The following is an 18,100-nucleotide window of genomic DNA, read 5'->3' on the forward strand; positions in this document are numbered from 1 at the left end:
TGTATACTTGATGGAACTAGGATGGCCTCAGCCAACCCTCCTACACTAACTCAGAACAGATAGCTGACTACTAGAAGACATAGAATTTTGCCTTGTTCGCTAATAAGATAGAAAGTAACATTCAAAGTGATCCATACTCCAGAAAAGTGTCTTCATTTGCAATGCTGATAACCCATCCTTGTCCCTTTCGCTGCGGGCTGAGTGTTTGGCAATAAACTCTTGTAAGCATGAAATTTCAATCATTCGATATCATTCAACTCTAATCCCGCCAGATCGTGTTCCAGGCCTTCAATCACCGGATCGATAAATTTGCTCAGAATGCAGCCATGCGCTCTGCAAGTGGAATTAAACGAGACCCATCCGGCAACAGGGCACCACGTGGGAGATCGGATCAGGCGAACACTCTGGACAACCTTCGCGAAACTAGCACCGGGAAAAGGCGATGCAGTCCGTGGAAGAAGATTCCGCCTGTGCATCTCTATAGTAAGCGCACCGAACAACATCGAACTACATTCAAAGGAGCATGACTCCTGTTGCTCAAGGAAATCTTGTCGAAGTCCATGGAGGTGTTCCACTATCTGGTCAATGGAATCCTTCCTCTGTTCATCGATCGTATCTAAACGGCCGATTAGCACCCAAAGAATACGTAAAACCTCAGACTCCTTACCAATTACTTTCTGTGGAATTGGCAACCCAAGGGTCGGAAGTGGTCCTGGAGTTTGGCACAGGGCAATTTGTGTAGCTAGCTGAAACTCCTCTGGCTTTCGGAACACCCAAGCGACCCAAATCCATAGAATGAGATCCCTAGAATAGGTGTTTGGAAAAGGGACGGTTAATCGCTGAATCCAAATGTCTGAAAATACCGCAACAACCTCGGAACATTGATACACGTCAACGAGAACAGCAACTTTAGCGAGCATCTCAAGGGTAATCTCTTGCGGGACCATGCGTGTGCGTCCGTGGATAACGTTCATCAGAAGCAACATAGCGTCTGGGTCTCTGCCGTCTTCTCGGATGGTTATGCATCCATCAGAATCCAGAATGTGCGCTTTTCTCCCTCCTTCAGTCAACGTTTCCTTGAAGTGCGGCGAAGCCAGCATCAGGTGGCGCGGAGAGACTTTAAACCATGAGTACTCATCTTGTGTCGCAAGATTTTCTGATTGAGAGGAATCAGTAGAGTTATTGGCCGACTTCCATGGCGTGGATTTCGCAGGAGTAGATGGCTGGCTAGCCTGGTTTTGATCAGCATGAGAATTCGGTTCAATCGGCTCAGGATCGTGGACAGCCATGGGACCTTCGGCGGACACGGGTTCCTTGATGAAATCAGCAGATTTTCTACCTTTTTTGTGCTCCGTTCCCTTCTTGTCTCCTTTCAAAATTGAAGGTTTTCGCTGCAGAGGAGGGTAAGGGGAATTGGACCCCTCTACCTTAGACGGATTTGACGCGCCCCCCTCCCACGCAGCAAACGGCGTTTCCTGCTGCCGCACCAGCAGCACAACATCTCCGTCCGGGTCCACAGCATAGCATTTCTTCTCCATACTTGACATGGCTGAGATGAACTCAAGACGTATGGTTAAGGTGAATAAAAAGCCGGGAGTCCTTTCTTCCCTCTGTATCAGGTAGATATCAAGAAAGGAGTAGTGAAGGTCTGACAATGGATGAGGGAGTTAGAGAGCAGCAGAGTCTTGTAGGCAGGAGAGGTGTCTGTCGTGGCTTGCCCGCGATTGGAGAGAGCGGTGCATCCCGGCCGGAATGGGTAGCTCCTTCGACCGTCAAAAAGCATTGTTTCCGCCTGCCGAGAAAGAGGCAGCAGCATGGTGAGGAAGCGAACAGGCCCACGACAAGTGCTGGACGGCCGGCGGGCAACGGCGTGGATGACTTGCATTGATGTGATAACCTAGGGTAGAATGAAGGGGAAAATTAAAAAAAAAAAAAAAAAAAAAAAAGGGTAAAATAAAAAAGGGGTAAAATAAAAAGAAGTAAATGTATCAGGCATACCAACTTCTTTTTTATATTCGATAAGCGGCGCATGTATCAATGCAATATTTTGTCTGAGGTGGTATTGGGAAGTCTTGAAACCATGAAAGCTGTCTGCCCGAAATCCACGCCAATGCGATGAAGGGGTACGCCATCGCATTATCGAATGTGAGACTTCACCCTCGGAGCTTGACGGAGGGAAGCCTAGCAAAGCACATCCGCCTCGCGCTTGACAGGGCTGATAATAACTTCTCATGATGCTGACAAGACACCGACCTCAAAGGGCATAGAAACAGAGATTTCGCAGTGCCAGAAAGAGGAGAAAACCGCGACGTGGAAATTGCAAATCAGAGGGACGCACCTCCTTCAGCTACGGCAAGATATATATGTACAGCACAAAACTCAAATGGGTCGTACGTCACCGTCTTTGGAGGGCAGGATATCAGAGATGGATATTAAAGAGCCAGAGTAAACGGCATTGGAAAAGAATAAGGCAGAAAAGAGAGATAAGGAGTGAAGCAATTGGAGCAAAAAACCAACCAACCGCCAAATAAGCGGCTGACGTTCGTCACATAAGAGGTATCCTTCTTCCCAGTACATAAAATATATACATGAACAAACGTGGGATTAAAGGGAATCGAGTAGGAAAAGGAAAGAAAAAGAAAAAGTAAAAGAAAAGGAAAAGGAAAAACTTGACCCAGCTTGGTGCGAAAATAGTAGTGATAGTAGGGAAGTGCCAAAATCGAAATCAAAACAGTCCTCTTCTAAGAAATTATGATATTCCAACGGAAAGAATTCCTGAATCATTCATGCATATGGCAAAAACGCCGCAGCGCTCCAAAAAGGAAAATATAAAGAGATAGAATAAATATAGGAGACATTAAAAAAAAAGATGCCCTATCCCAAAGCAACGATATAGCATATCTCCCGAGAGCCCACACAGAGAGAGAGAGAGAGAAAATAGCCAAAAAGCAAAGGAAACTTAAAAAGTAATTAAAAAAAAAAAAAAAAATTAAATAGCCTGCTTTTTCTTCCGCGAAAACACCCTGGAGAACGAACCAAGGCCTCCACCACTTTCCTTTGCGGAAGAAGTAGGCGGGCGAGACGTCTGCGGAGACTCCGGAGGAGCCGTGTTTCTCAGAAAATCCGCCAACGCCGCGGTTCCGGAATTACCAGTGCGATAATGTGGTGGTGTTCGCATGTCGTCGGTGGGATGCGGACCCATGTTGTACCCGTTTCGAAGGCGATCGACGTGTGCAGGGTATGTCGTCACATTAGGGGCGTACGGTTCCTGTCGGAAGGAATACTGGGATGATACGGATGACGTGGTTGTGTGTAGTGAGGGGAGGGCGGGCGCATCCGCTGGGGTCGTTGTGACAGGATTTGTCGCGAAGGACTTCTGGGATCGTAAAGAGGATCGTGATAGTTTAGATTTGGGTGCTTTGTCTGTTGAGGTGGTCCGCATGAGACGAGATTTCATCGTGGATGCCGTGCTTTTGGACCTAGGTTTGACGGGCTGCATCGCGTTTGCAGCGCGCATGTTGACGGATAGGAGCTGAGGAGGTTCGTCGTTGGTGGGAGGCGGGGGAACATTGCGGAGGAAATCCATCAGGCTTTCTTCCTTTTTCTGAGGTCTCCGCGGCTGCTCATCGAACTCGTCTTCGCTATCTGTGTCGATGGCGTATGGATCTCTCACTCGCCGGCGAGACCGAACAGGTTCCCGAACTTCATCCACTGGCGAATCCAGTACAGAGTGCAATTGAGCCTGAGGTCTAACCGGCCGATTATTCCCTTGGCTCACCGCCTCGAGCAGCCCCGTACGCGAATTAAAAGATGAATTGAAAGATCGTGCGGCCACAGAATCATCCTGGGTGCTTGCTATGGAGCTATGGGTGAACGTGTCTCTATCCAGGCGTGTCGGACTTAGAGAGTGGAAGTCATCTGAATCCATCGTCGTCCGGAACGGTGCGACAGTCCGAGGAATTCGGTGCGATCCATCCCGTGGAGGTCCTTCCCGGATAAAATCGATCAGTTCCGAAGTCTGGTTATCCTTAGGCGCCACAGCCGGGCGGGCCTCCAGGCGAGGCCGGTTGGGTCTTGAGAGGTATCCCGACATAGAACTCTGTGCACGGGACGATACGGGTGATGGTGAGGCCATAGAGGTGAAGTCGTGCGACATGTTGCTTTGCCGTATCGAGCTAGGAATGACGATGGGAGTGTGCTTCATCGAGTTGGGCCCGGGGCCGGTGTGTTTGATAAAGTTGGCGAATTCTCGGACGGATTTCACCTCTGCACGAGCGTCTCTCGGCTGTGGCGCAGGCCCTCTGGGAGGGCTTTGTGCAGACGCGGTGATACGCAGCCCGTTTGAGCCGCCACCAATTGTAGGCGAGCCCTTTGCACTGCCGGAATCTCTCAAATCCACGCTCCCTGTCCGCACGGATGCCCACCGGGGAGAACCAGGATCCTGCGCTCGGGGATTAGCGCGGTTACGTAATTGTAAAGCCGTCTAGTGACAACTTACCTCTATTTCCCTCATAGTCTTGGGCGTCAGCGTGTAGTGAAGAGTCTCGTCGCTCTCAATAAGCTGGTCCAGGTCGGAAGTTCCGTCGCCGTTTGCATCCCCAGATGAACGCAATGATGTGCTAGTCATCTGTCTGCTCACCAGCCCCTTGAGCTTGCTTGATACCTGAGAAGTGCCGGAGCCGGACGTAATAGGCCTCCGTTCGGGAAAACTACTATTGCTCTCTGAACGACGAGGTCTCATCCCTCCCGGCTCACTAGGCGATTTAGACGGAGGAGGGGAAACACGCTGCACTCCAGCACGCTCCCTCGCGGAAGAAACACTTCGAGGAGAGTTGGTCATCGCGTGGACCGTGTTACCAGTCACGGGGATTTTAATATTAATGCGCTTAGCTTGAGAGCTTGTAGATCTATCGCTTTTGCTCGACGCAGACATCGGCTCGGATGACGCTGCAGATTGAGAAACTGCAGGCAGGCTGGGCGAGTGTTCGTCTGGAGTACTGGTCGCTGTTGCAACTAGTTCCCGAAGAGGGGTGAGTCTCGGGGGCGGAGAGACGGAACTGCTAGGCTGCGAAACGAACGCAGTCTCGACTATCGTGTCATCTCCTTCAGCGGGAGGGGTGGGATGCTCATGTGCATAACGTCGTAAAGGAGATTTTTGTGGGATAGGAGATGGAGCGGTCGAATAAAGATCTACGGGGAGCTGTTGTGTCGGGCGAAGAGTCATCGGTGTCTCCTTTTCTCTACCGGATTGCTGTCCGTGAAGCGCTGCTGGCTGATTGGCCGATGGAATTGTGAACGCTGGCTGCTGTTGTTGTGGCTGTTGTTCGTAGTCTTCATACTCTGAACTTCCCTTTGATATCCAACTGTCCTTTTGAGAAACTGGCGAAGGAGCTTCGGATATTTGGGAATGACCGATCGCCACTCCAATAGCATCAGAATGCAGTGAAGAAACGGGGCTTCCAAGGTCATCGTCGGCGTTAAGACAAGAATTAAGTGTCACGGACTCACGTCGCTGAGGACGCGACTCGCAATCAAGGGTACTGGATCCTCGTGTTCGAGTTATATTGACATGCTCTGCATTTTCATCCATTGTTTCCGAATCGTTATCCTCCACCACCTCCTCCTCCTCCTTCTCCTCGTTCTTCGCCGGAATGACAACCAGGTCTGGAGCTTTCTTGGGAGGAGTCGCTCTAACCTTCAGCGGCGTGGTGGGGAGAGAGTGAGATCGCGAATGTGTGCGGTATTCGAGAACAGAAGCCGATTTGGGCAAGGCCGGCTCTGGGGTTGCGCGAGGATTAATATCATTATGCGTTATGAAAAGACTTCGTGGTCGAAAGGCGCGTGCAGGAATCGCTACAGCAAGTTGGGCAGTAAAACCCGGAATCTCAATTTCGTCGACGTCGTTATCTGATAGTGGGAGAGGTATGGCGGTAGGGTCTATTGGCTCGACGTTTTCCGAGACGGGTGGATGGGAGGTAATTGGACGAAGCTGCGGTTCGTCAACGGTCTCTAGCGTGCCAACGCTGCTCTGTCTGCTGCTCGTCTTTCGTGGTGAACGTAACAGGGATTCCCGCGAGAGGGTCCTTGAAAGCCCAGGTAGCCTGGAATGCTTCCTCCAAGTCCGCCACAGCCGGCCCAGCGTTGGGTTCAAAGCTATTTTCTCCACGTCAACGTCGTCTATTATTAAAGGCCTGGGTATCTGGGCCTCCTCCGACTGGCCTTCGTTGGATTTCGGGGACCCGTAACTTGACCTGTTACGTGCATTCTCAGCGACAATAAGGAGAGCGTTCTCGCCAATGTATTCTAATATGGACGTAAGAAAAATAGCGGCTGCAGGTGTGATGTGTCCAATGTGATTGGAAAACCGACCGGGACGGGATCCGTTCTCGTCCAGGCCTTCTCGGCGGAGGTGATCTTCCTCATCTTCCTCCTCCATGTCGCCCAACCTCGAGTACACCATGCATCTCAGGCGAGTCAGCTTCCACGACCTCTCCAGCTCGAAATGCCCGGACGGTTCCTGGCCACCGCAGAACTCTGGGAAATCCTCGTCATCGCTTCCTCCGATATATTCACCCAGCTCATCGTCCGCGGCAGAAACCACCTCCCTCGCCAATCTGGGCTTCAGCACCTCGGACACCGCCGGTCGAATGGCAATGATCTTGGTGGATTTGGCGGTTAACAGGATGCTGAACAGCAGGTTGTCCAGGAAGCCATTCAGCAGCATCAACGCCGCATCCGTGATATCGATACGCTCGTTGTGGAATCTATCCGCTGTGGCGGCGTTGTGATCCGCGGTGATCACCTGTCGGACGGCTGAGGACACTACATACTGCGGTTGCGGGTTGACGAGGGGCGGTGAAAGTAGGCAGCTCGTCTTTGGGATCTTCTTATAGTCTGTGGACAAGCTGGAACTGCGGTTTCGCCGGGATGACCGCGTGCCAAATCCCTGAGGTGGGTGATCGCGCTGCATGGCGGGATGGGAATGAATTTCATTCGAAGTCCACACGGAAGGTCATTCGTGCGAGAAACAGCTTCGCCGGTTTCAGGGGCCGCCTGTACAACTCCCGCCAAAAACAAAAAGGTAGATGGATTCACTGCGGGCGTGACATAGGGGGGTTTAAAAGGTCGGTAATCGAGAAAAAGGAGCAATGTACCTGAAGCAATTGGGGAGCATCAGCAACAGAGGACTGGGGGATTGCAAACATCCACGATGTACTCCGTATTTGTTTTTCTCTTTTTTTTCTTCCCCCCCCCCGGGCCTTAATCTTTCCTTCTTAACCCTGGGGATGGAAATAAATCCCCTCCCCCTTGCACACGGGAGGCGGTCGGACGGGTAGCGGTGACTTACACAAAGGAAACGGACGAGACAACGCAACAAGGAACAGTTATATCTTTACTACTTCGTTTTAAGCCGTGGAGGAAGAGCCAAGTCCGCTTCGGCATGTAAATTATTCAACGGGCAGTGCGGGTACTGGGTTTTTTTCTCCGAAATTGCAAAAGAAAGCCCTTGTCTGATATATTTATCCTTTTTAGTCGTCGTTTGATTTTCAGGGCGCCGGCAGCATGGACACTCCCATGATCGCTCGACGGTCGTAGTTTGCTCAGGAGCCCTTGGCTTGCGAGGAAATTCAATTGGACGACGGGGCGGCAGCAGCTGCAGGACGACGGTTGCGACGACGGCGTCAAAGCAGGAGAGATAGTGGCAACACCGCCTCAGCACCGAAGTCGAGATGAGCAGGAGAAAGAGATGAAAGGGAAATGAAAAGCCTCGAGGAGGAAAATGAAAAAAAAAAAGATTCTTCAAGAGAAAACTACCGACAAGCAGAGGAGTTCAGGAGAAAGTGGGGATTTGCGGGATGCGGGCCCTTTTTCTTTAGATCCGGCAAGGGTCTTAAGTAAATTTATTTTTTTTATTTTTTTTATTTTTTCTTCTTCCCTTTGCTCTCTGACGCTGTTCGGAGCACGGAGCGCAGTTGAAACTAGGCGGTTAGTTAAACTACGATAAGCCCAGCTAGCGATGTTAACTCGTCAGCTGGCGGCCCTAAAACTGAGTTTCTACTAAAGATATGCGTTCCGCTTGGTCGCGAGATCGCCGGTTGCTTGCTCCTCTGTCTGACTGTCGAACACAGGCGGACTTGAAGAAAGCGACTTGAAATTCGGCGTTGCGAGCTGGCTCTGCCCTTCTCTCGTCTTCCAGCCGCAACCCCCCAACAGAGCAGCAGACGAATGCCAATCATGGGAAGCCTCGTCGCTTGTGCTACACAGAGCTGAGCGAGAGAGCGCAGAGGAGCACGGGGCGGAGTGCTCTTCTGCGAGAAGGGGGCGCCCCTTTTTTTACTTGTCTGATAGGCCGGAATTTAACGTAGAGCTGAATTTTCCCCTTCTCGCATAATCAGTCCTCTCTGGATCGAAAGTAGCCCAGAGCTATCATGTCTCTCTCTATCTCTCTCGTCCTGTTTTACCGAACGTAGTTATCAACTGACAAGACTCAACCAGTCATCTCTTCTTCTTCTTTTTTCTTTTTTCCTTTTTTTTTTTTTTTTTTTCTCTTCCAAAGCCTGCAGATCAAAAGAAGACCCATTGCCACATTCGCCGGTGGAATTTCCATAGAATGATCATCGAACAACCGTTCGCAAGTGCACCGTGCCGCAGATGCAACCTGCAGGCAACCCTGGAGCCCTGGGGAAGATCATGGGAAAACAAAAAAAGCCAAAAAAGAAAATCAAGAAGATTGGGAATCAAGCAGCCCCGTCCATCTATCATACCCACCCATCCAGGCATTGAAGGTTTCGAAAGACCTGAAGACTGTCTGATCCGGAAATCCCAGCCCAATCATTCGATCGCATGATGGGGACGACCGGCCCACCTGTACCTCTGGCCGCTTGGGTCGAGCGAGACTCAGATTCCAATAGTGCCAACCTTGATGATGGATGGACACTCGCTCGCTAGCGAGAGAGGTCATGAGTAAGCTATCGACGACCGTGCCCACCCCCCTCTCTTCGAGCTAGTATCTCTCTTGATCGCAGTGTTGATCCAGAACTAACAAACTATCGAGTTAACCGATAGTTTAAGGCGTTCTCTCTCTTGCCTTCCTCCAGCTTCAAGTTTCAAATTGATCGAGTTCGCGGTTTGCGTGGCTCGCACATCCCTGTCATGTCATGCATGCCGCTAGCTCTTGTCGCCGCGCGCCCCCCCAATCGGCCCCCCTGTCGGCGAGTGTCCAGGAACCTCCAGGATAACGGTTAGTGCCATGTCTGGGGCCCTTCGCCGGGCCATGAATTGGAGTCAGTCCATCGCGGGCACGCAATCGATGATTTTTTTTTTTTTTTGTGGAGCTTGACAAATCAGCATCCGAGCTACGGAGAACATGGTACCTCAGGAATCGAAACACGAAAGCAAAGAGAGTGATGATGGGGCTCGTAGAACATTGGAACGGGAATTGTCACCCCCCGTAGCAGCAGGACGGAAAAGGTGGAATTCCCCGAATCATCCTTCACAGAGAGGGCAGCACAAGGCAGCACAAGTTAGAATCTCAACCGCCCCAAGAGAAGGATCCAAAGGCGAAAAGATGACTGAAAGAACGAGAAAAAGAGATCGATATTGCCGGCCAATAGGGCTGTCGCGGCACCCCCCGGACACTGGCGGGCAGAGAGCGAGCCCTGGGGAAGAAAGGGAGCCCAACCCCTGGTCGGTTGACCAACTTAAATGACCACCCGCGAGATTTTATTCCGCCCCCAGATTTTCCCTTCTCCCTGGGGGTGGCTTGTATCCCCCCAGAAGCACGGCAGTAATATCGCCCATTTTATTACTTAGTTATGCAGTTATAATTCTGAAATTGACGAAAAAAAATAAAAATAAAAATAAAAATAAAAAAGAAAAAAAGAAGAGCCCAGGCTCTCTCCTCTCTAGTTAGCTACTCAATCTCGAGATCGTTTTCTAGAAGCTAAAAAGGAATGATAAGAACACATTTTTCGTACTCAGCTACTCCGTCCATACGTAACTAAACTGCTAGCGCCGACACGAAACACATTCTCTCTCACTCACTCACTCATTCATTCATTCACCTCACCCACAGTCCTTAAGTATAAAATCTGCCCGTCCCTTCTGCTGGACCACCGGCGTTAGCCGTTACACATCCTACAGGGATCTCTGATTAAATGACACCTCTCCCCCACCCCCTTCCCTTCGTCTGAGGATGCTTGCCTTTGCATGTAATATCCACGCTCCAGAATCCAACCAGAGCACGGTACGTATGTACGTATATGGTGTGCGTTGCTAATAACTTTCCTCGTCCCTTTTTTTTTAGAGAACAGAAAAGAAAAAGCAAAAGAAAGAAGCCAAAAGCACCCTGATGAATTCACTTCCTTATTCTATTTCTCCTTGCTTGCTCTCTCTTCTTCTTTTATCCTTTTTTTATAAGCAAGTTATATAACATGCCCTAAACTAACTAGCCGTAGCACTATAGCCTGCAGGCCCGTACAAGGGGGTGGGATATAGCAGGTACACAGTTATGTAGTTAAAACCAAAAAAAAAAAAAAGAAAAAAAAAAAAAGGGGAGGCACAAAAAAGCTCCGAATTCACCGGATGTCAGGAAGAAACTTTTTATGTACTGGATTGTTGGAGGTTACACTCCATTGGTTATATGAAGTGGTATCGCAGTTGCTCCGTGCGATGGACGAATTGTACTCTACATATAGATATATATATATAGATACTCTGCCACAACACAGAGTATTTCGATGGCAACGCATAGGAGCATTGTTCCAGCAGTTCAAAGATGGAGAGAAACTTCCTCTATCTTTCACTTGAAAAGGAACGTACAGCACATATGAAAAGGGAAAAGAAAATAAATAATTAGCATTATTAAAGAAAAGGGCAGTAGAATTTTCAAGAAACAGAAAAGCTCCCGCAAAGTCCCGAAATCAGTAAATCGCACTACTTTCTTTTTTCTTTTTTTTTAAAAAAAAAAAAAAAAAATTGGGGGGGGAATAATAGGAAACCGAGGAAAAACTCCATGAAACTCCTCGTTCCTTGATTTTATGTAATCGGCCCCTCTAAACGGATTAAACCAAAGGTCAGGCAGGAACATGCTAAGCACAAGGGTAACCCGTACGGGAAAAGATAATAGATCGTCATAAATCCATAAGACAGATAAACCATTCAGTTTTCTTGATGCCGACGGGCCAGAGCCTGTTGACCCAGCGGTGCAATCAGGTTGCCGGCGAACCACTCCAGTATCTCATCTTCGAGGAACATATCATCATAACCAAGTCGTTCAGCCAGCAGGCTCCGTATCATGTGCTGGACAGCCACTGAATGGGATTCATAAGTCAGCTGACCGCATTCATCAATGGAGATGGCCGATTCAGCTTCGGAAAGGATCCGAAGGTACTCGTCTTCGGTGAATAGGTTGGGGAAAATGCCACGAAGGAGGTCGTTGATACGCTCAAAATATTCATTCATATCTTTATCTGTCTGCACATCGACTTGGCCTAGCCTCTCGTGGCTCGCATGCAGCGTTCGTGATCGGAGAGCTGTCTCACAGCGATTTCTATTCAAGGTGCGTAAACCGTTAATATAAGCGGAAAGGAGCTCCTTGTCCAGCTGTAAAGAATCGCGGGAATGCTCCTCGGGATCGTAGTCTCCTCCATTCTCCCAGTTTCCAATTCGTCGGGTCTTCAGATGCTCCGCTAAAGCCATCCTTTCATGACAGGTCATCTCAGGAACGGCATCCGGGACTGGCTCTTCAAAGCCAGCGTCGGGGATCACTTCATCATCAGCGGAGGAGAAGTGAACTGAGCGCTCGAACGATATAAAAGACAGCTGCTCCTCGATGGAATCATCTGGAAAAGACTGGTTAGTGCTGAACAGAGAGAAGGATACACTCAATGGTACACACCGTCATTTTCCATTTCGTCACCCCCAATGCACGAATCACCATCCTCTGAGCCTTCATATGCCATTTCATCGACACTATATTCGTCATATCCAGCGGATCCGACCTCAGATCCATGGTCGCTTTCAACATCGGCAAATTCGCAATCAGAATCCTCATCGGAGTACTGATCCTCGTCAGAATCATCCACGTTGCTCATAGCCTGCTCGGGATCTCTAAAAGACGACCCAAGGTCGTATGGGGGTGTGTAAGGAGATGAACACCGGGGTGGGATAGAGAAAAACGAGGAATCGACGGAGGCGTCGCCGATCATGGTCGATGGCGTGGACATGCCGGAAGGGGACATAACATCCGAAGACATAGCGGTGGATGCGAAACTCGAGCACGAATGCGCATCATCGTTCGCCGCAACAACGGCTTCCATATTAGTGCGGAAAGGGGCATTTGGATTGGCCTTGTTCCCAACGAACGCAGCAGGTAAGCGAGAAAAGGAGGCAAATGCCGCAGCAAAGATGCCAGGGCCGCGATTTATAAAAGCAGCTTCGAAAGGGTTGTTGGCAAGGCAGTGTGCGATGATCGAGCTGGCGAGGTTAAAGTGGGGAGAGGTGAGCGGGCCCGAGTCCTCCAAGGAGGGCTTTTCGTCCTCGCTTTGCGACATCGTTGTGTGGTCTCCAGAAGAGCGCATAAGCTTAAGGAGAAGAGCCTGCCGAAGGAGCAAAGAGAGGCCAAACAGCCAAGAAATAATATCTAAAAAGGCGAGAAACAAACCAATATTCCAACAGCGATTGGAGTCCACACCCTTTTTTTTTTTTTTTGGAACTCCTACAAAGAAAGGGGGGAAGGTGTCAAGGGGATCAGTGTCAGACTGAAGCACTGAGCAGGATGCAAGTTCGAGGACGTGTTCGGCTGGATGGATAGGGCAAAGATAGGATGCCGGAGTGGATGGGGAAGCAGCAGCAGGAGAGGGTTTGGGGATATGCGTAGGACGAAGAGAGGGAGCGAGGGTCTCAAGGCGATTCTTTAAGGTGTGAGAGAGTCGAGGGCAGTGAAGAGTGAATCAGGCGGGGATTCCCCCAGACAGCGAGGGAGGGAACCATGGCTGGCAGCATCACCAAACTCAACAAGCAGACACCGCACACCACTGCGTCCAGTGGCCCATGATAAAACCCATTTTTGTGTTCACCTGTCTTTGTGTGTTGGCCTTTTTTTTTTTTTTTTTTTTGTTTTTCAGAGCCTCTTAGAGGGCTACAGGAGCAGCTATTGTTTTGTTCTTCAGAGATATATCTCTTCTGCGGTTAAAGATGGTTCCTACTCTCCGCTATAGATCTAAACACGGGGTTGGGTTCGTCGCAGCGAAATGAAAATAGCCTAGGAGAATTGTCTTGGGGATGAATGCTTTGTCTGAAGTTCCTGGGATATAGTAGAGTATTCCTTCCATCCAATCGGTAGAGTTTGACTTTGAACAGCATTTGGTCTAACGACGCGGCTTAGTGGGATGAAGGGTGCCGAATAGATACTTTTTGGGAGGGGGGGGGGGGGAGATTCTCAGGGAGTAGTCGCGCGACGGTTACGGAGGTGGAGAGTTTTATAGGAGGTTTGGAGGGCGGGGGGAAATGAAGACGAAGCGGAGGTGGAAGTGGAAAGAGGAAGGATGACTGTTGGACGCGGAGTGAGTGCGGGTTGGGCAGGTACGATGGCCGGAGGCTGAAAAGCAGGCACGTTGGTGGCGGATGCAAAACAAAACGCGCGTTTGGTAAAGGTGTGCTGTTTGCGCACAGAGAGAAGTCACTGTTTGGGGAGAAATCGATGAGGGGGGAGAAGGACGTCACATTCGTCGTTTCCCAGACGAGAAGTTTGGGCGGGACGGAAGAAGGAAGTCGCGGAAAATGGGAAGAAAAAAGGGAAGGAAAATGGGACCTTTGTCGTCATGGGGCGGAAGGTGCCGAGCCACGGGATCGGATTATTTACCTTTCCGATCATGTTGACTGCCACTCTTTATTAGTCAGCAGTCACACGCTCCCCCCAGATGATGTAATATTTCACGTGATCTAGTCGCCCGCCCCTCTTTTTTTCGTTTTTTGGCCCCAACTCTAATCAGACTTCACAAAGCAAGCTGCACCATCCCGTCTTCCCGTCAGCGCTCTCTCTCTGTCTGCCTCGCAACCGCATTGCTGATCGTCCAGGCGAGCCGGAGAGAGAGCCCTCAACAGCCGTCGTGCATCCGTCTGTCGATGGAAAGCTCCTGGCGTGGGGGACGACGCCCATCTCTCCTCTCTTCGCTCTACGGAGTAGCTCGAGCTTAAACTCCCATCTCGCTGGTTAGTGGGCTGCGGTGCTGGTAGTCTGGTTTGCTCGTCGTCCTCAGGCCAAAATCTGTCATAAAGAGGATTAACTTGTCTGGCTCGGTTTTTAGGTCCCGTCAGCTCGGTAACTCTGGAATATTTCAGGTATGGACTGACTTTTTTTGTAAGTGGCTAACTAGACGTCGAATACGAGTATTATTCTCCCCAAAATCTCTCCCAGAGACAAAGGAGTTGCTCCTCGGAGCTAAGATCTCTTTGTTTGAATGCTTTAAAAGTCGAGCCGCAATTGCAGCGTGCAGAAATAGCTTTTTGATCTCCCGGCAAATCCACGGTTGACATCCCTTCGAAAGCTGGTGTCAGCAACGTGGTGTACAACCTTCTCTCGTGTCATGTTACAGTCCCTCCTCCCTTGCAGGAACTATACCTCGGAACGCTCGACTCCCATCTCTCCCCCTTCTATCTCTTTTTTGTGTGTATCTATTGGTGTGTGCTGTGCTGGCCTGCAACTCAAATTACATATTCATGTACCAACCTGATCTTTAATATCGTGACCATTAAGCCTTCGCCTCCTTGCCTCAACCGGGAAACCTGCATGACGTAGAGAAGTCAACATTTCGGGCCGTGTTGCTCTATGCTCGAGCTTCTGTGTTCCCGGAGATTGGTTGTGACCTCGAATGAGGGACCATTGCCCTGCTGACTTGTCATTTTTCCCACCAACGGCCTGTGTTCCATTTTCTTCTGGCCTTGTCCATGTTGCTCAGCTCTGATTCGCAGAACACTTGCTGTGTGGTTGGACAACAACCTCAGCGAGCAGTTCCTGGATATCTGACTAGCTTACCTATATTATGCAGGCAAAGTCATCGTTCATTCCATGCCGTCGGGATCAAGTTTTTGGCGGCAAGCCTTGTTTAGTGTACGGTAGTGCATTGACAACCGACTGGTTTCCTTTGACCCCATTGATTAATATTTTTGGGCCTCGCCTCGTGCAACGAGACCAGTCTGGTTTCTGGCTCATCAATCATATTCACGTTACTTTTTATTTTTATTTTTTTATTTTTATTTTTCCTTTTCCTTTTCCTTTTCCTTTTCCCTTTTTTTTCTCCGGTCATTTCCCTTGGGAATTTATATATGATATATAGTGTACAGTCATGTGCTGCTATATATCTTTAGGTTTCGCTGAGGTCTTTGTTATTCGGTAACTTTGTTTTGGCCATTCTTTGTTTCCCATGTGTCTGCACTGATGCCCTCAACGGCTGCTGTTCTTGCAAATATATCCCGTTTCAAGGCCGGTGTGGGCTGCTGCGGCTGCCTAACCCCGTCTGCCCTCGCTCTCCACCTTTCTTCACCATCTCCATCCACCACTGCATAGGTCCCTTGAGCTTTCGTCCGTTTCGCTCTCACTTAACCGGCTATTCCGACTGCATGATCGCCGAGCGCGTCCTTTTTTAATTCTTTTGTCGTGGTCGGCGAACATCATTGTGAGCGGCTTGTTAAGAGTCCGCTGCTGGTTTCGAGGCTGTTTCCTTCTGTGTCCGACATTTTCTCGAGTTTAGTTCGACGTGGTTTTTTCCGTGTACATCCATCGGTTGTTGATCTTCGTCCGTTGGGTTATATTTTTAAGTCTTCTCTTTTCCTTCTTTCTTTTTCTTTTTCTTTTCCTCTGCGCTTTTTTGCACGCCGAAGGAATCGCCCTATATTCATTTCCCTCCTACCCCTCACTTTGCCATTTATGTAAACTGAGCGGGCCTTTCTGTCAGGCTAGCTTGGAATCTATATGCGGAATATTGTCCTATCCAATTATAGCATCTAGTCATGATGCCCCTTTCCAACTCGGTGGAAGACTCGACGAAAACGGAAGATAAAGATCAGCATATTGCTGCTCAATCTGCTGATGGCTCGCTGCAGAGTGCGTTCGACCAGCATGATGAGATACAGACTTTCAGGCATGCCAGCAACAAAGAAGTCCCGTTATCATGTGGTCTGGAAGACCCCTTTCATGCGAGTCTATCTTCGATAATGAAGGGCGGCGAGCTTTCATCCCAGCATTGGAGCCCTCATCTTTCACCATTTCACACGTCGGAAACGCTCTGCTCTGAGGCAACGCAGGCCTTTGACAACGTGAGCAGACTTTCCACAGTCGATGAATTTACGTTCGATTCGGGGTTGCTATTTAGAGGGCGAAAGGAAACAGATTCGAGGTCTGCTTCGACGCTCCGCCAGCGACCGACATACAAGTACGGAGACCTGTCTGCAACGGACCTCTCGAACCATAAATCGAATGATTATGTCGGTTCAATTCGAAAACAGGGCTCTCCTTTTGAATTGACGATTTCACCGCGTTCTAGCTGCACAATGGCATATCAAGAGGCCTGGCACGGCCGTTTTCCGAGCTGTGGGCAACCTGCTGGCGAACGCATTTCAATCTCACCGATGCCACAGACCGCCATTCAACGCGATTACATAACTCCCGCTGTTAACACACGTCGTGCTTCGGAGCAAAGCGCGTCACCAACACAGTATGGATCGAATATGGTTTCTCCGACGCAGCATTCGACAATGCCCGCGCCCTGCACTGCATCTTTCCCGCGGTGCCTCGAACATACAACACCTTCACCGATAGCTCTACCATCCAGCCAGACCGCTCCCATGCATCTCCTACGCTCTCAATCGGAAGGTTCGGTTTATCAACCCTGGAATTCCCAGCTTCTTGATACTTCTCTATATCAGTACTCTCATCATGAGCATCAACCTTCAGATGCGCAAACCTGGTGGGGCCCGTCGTCACTGCCGAATAGAGGCCTACAGCCCTATTCCCACAGTGGCTATGCTCCGATGTTGATGGCACCGGCTCCCCAACGGCCACAACATAATCGCACCGACCACACCGCTGTTCCGGTGCATGATGCCGATTTGAGCCTCCACGTCACCCAACACACTGAACTTCCGCATGTTACGGAACCAAGTCTTACGGTACCACCTCTCTCATGTCCAGAGCCTCCAGCAGGCCCGCAATATCCACTCGAACTCGCCCCCGAATCTCTGCAGCGGCCGCCGTCATTTGGATCGTCGCATAATTCCGCATCGCCATCCCACGCGTCTTCGGTCTCTCCTGGGTCAACAGTTCCGCCAATGACGCCTGCCCGAGTCACTCCGATTGGAGCCAGCCACCGCTCGCCAAAGTCCCGACAGCAAATCACAAATCATCAACGACGTACGAACCCGCGCAAAGCATCCAGTTTTCCAGGTACCTCGACCTCAAAAATTACCAGAACAATGCCAGTCCACAACACAACTCCCCACTGCAGTTCAACGATGGGGAATAGAAACCCCGTCACCGTTTCCTTCGTTAATTTTACACCTGAAGATAGCCAGAAACTACTTACAGGCGTTGCACCGAGCGGCAGCTCGAAGACCAAAGCCAGACGCGAGCAAGAAGCAAGGGAGAAGCGAAGGAAGCTCTCAGAAGCGGCATTGCTGGCCGTTCGAAAGGCAGGAGGCGACGTCGAGGCGTTGGAGGCTGTACTTTGTTAAGCACGGGTTGCTTTCGTTTCTTCTTCTTAAAGTGGATGTATATATTAGAGGCCTTTTTCTGATGAGCGCTGACAGGATGTCTCGTTTCGCTTGCTGGACCCATCGTCTTTGTTTTCCTTCATCTTCTCTTTTCCTCTTTTGTCATGTTACCTCTGGAGGCTTTTGATGATTTTTCTACTGTCTACTGTTTACATACTGGGTGGCCTTCGTTTTTTGAAGCCTTTTTTCTGGAAATGAATTCTACGCATGGCTATTATGAAAACTGAATACATTATCTACCAGTCTACCTTTTTTTTTTTAAAAATTCAACATGACCAAACAGAGTATGTAACCCAGATACAATCATTCTTCCTCATATCCTCGAATTCCG

General features: G+C 49.7%; 6 protein-coding genes across 6 annotated transcripts; 3 read left to right on the plus strand and 3 right to left on the minus strand.

Annotated features, from left to right (window-relative positions):
* Positions 1 to 239: 239 nt before the first annotated feature.
* On the minus strand, positions 240 to 1,547 carry CIMG_09114 (uncharacterized protein; the record flags this gene model as incomplete). The annotated part of the gene is made up of 1 exon (XM_001239492.2): positions 240 to 1,547. The coding sequence occupies one exon, from the start codon at positions 1,545 to 1,547 to the stop codon at positions 240 to 242; it is 1,308 nt and encodes a 435-aa protein (XP_001239493.2).
* Positions 1,548 to 2,324: 777 nt separating this feature from the next.
* On the minus strand, positions 2,325 to 6,970 carry CIMG_09115 (uncharacterized protein; the record flags this gene model as incomplete). The annotated part of the gene is made up of 2 exons (XM_001239493.2): positions 2,325 to 4,441; positions 4,499 to 6,970. 2 exons carry the CDS (start codon positions 6,968 to 6,970, stop codon positions 2,990 to 2,992), a joined length of 3,924 nt encoding a protein of 1,307 aa, XP_001239494.1. The 3' UTR covers positions 2,325 to 2,989.
* Positions 6,971 to 9,367: 2,397 nt separating this feature from the next.
* On the plus strand, positions 9,368 to 9,709 carry CIMG_09117 (uncharacterized protein; the record flags this gene model as incomplete). The annotated part of the gene is made up of 1 exon (XM_001239495.1): positions 9,368 to 9,709. One exon carries the CDS (start codon positions 9,368 to 9,370, stop codon positions 9,707 to 9,709), a length of 342 nt encoding a protein of 113 aa, XP_001239496.1.
* Positions 9,710 to 10,659: 950 nt separating this feature from the next.
* On the minus strand, positions 10,660 to 12,554 carry CIMG_09118 (uncharacterized protein; the record flags this gene model as incomplete). The annotated part of the gene is made up of 2 exons (XM_001239496.2): positions 10,660 to 11,843; positions 11,900 to 12,554. 2 exons carry the CDS (start codon positions 12,552 to 12,554, stop codon positions 11,161 to 11,163), a joined length of 1,338 nt encoding a protein of 445 aa, XP_001239497.1. The 3' UTR covers positions 10,660 to 11,160.
* A 993-nt stretch (positions 12,555 to 13,547) lies between these two features.
* On the plus strand, positions 13,548 to 14,512 carry CIMG_12287 (uncharacterized protein; the record flags this gene model as incomplete). The annotated part of the gene is made up of 4 exons (XM_012358326.1): positions 13,548 to 13,584; positions 13,656 to 13,927; positions 13,995 to 14,214; positions 14,379 to 14,512. The coding sequence occupies 4 exons, from the start codon at positions 13,548 to 13,550 to the stop codon at positions 14,510 to 14,512; spliced, it is 663 nt and encodes a 220-aa protein (XP_012213749.1).
* A 931-nt stretch (positions 14,513 to 15,443) lies between these two features.
* On the plus strand, positions 15,444 to 17,730 carry CIMG_09119 (uncharacterized protein; the record flags this gene model as incomplete). Its single annotated transcript, XM_001239497.2, has 1 exon — positions 15,444 to 17,730. Exon 1 carries the CDS (start codon positions 16,012 to 16,014, stop codon positions 17,728 to 17,730), a length of 1,719 nt encoding a protein of 572 aa, XP_001239498.1. The 5' UTR covers positions 15,444 to 16,011.
* Between the last annotated feature and the right edge of the window lie 370 nt (positions 17,731 to 18,100).

The sequence above is a fragment of the Coccidioides immitis genome, assembly GCF_000149335.2.
Source record: "Coccidioides immitis RS genomic scaffold supercont3.5, whole genome shotgun sequence".
NCBI lineage: Eukaryota > Fungi > Ascomycota > Eurotiomycetes > Onygenales > Onygenaceae > Coccidioides > Coccidioides immitis.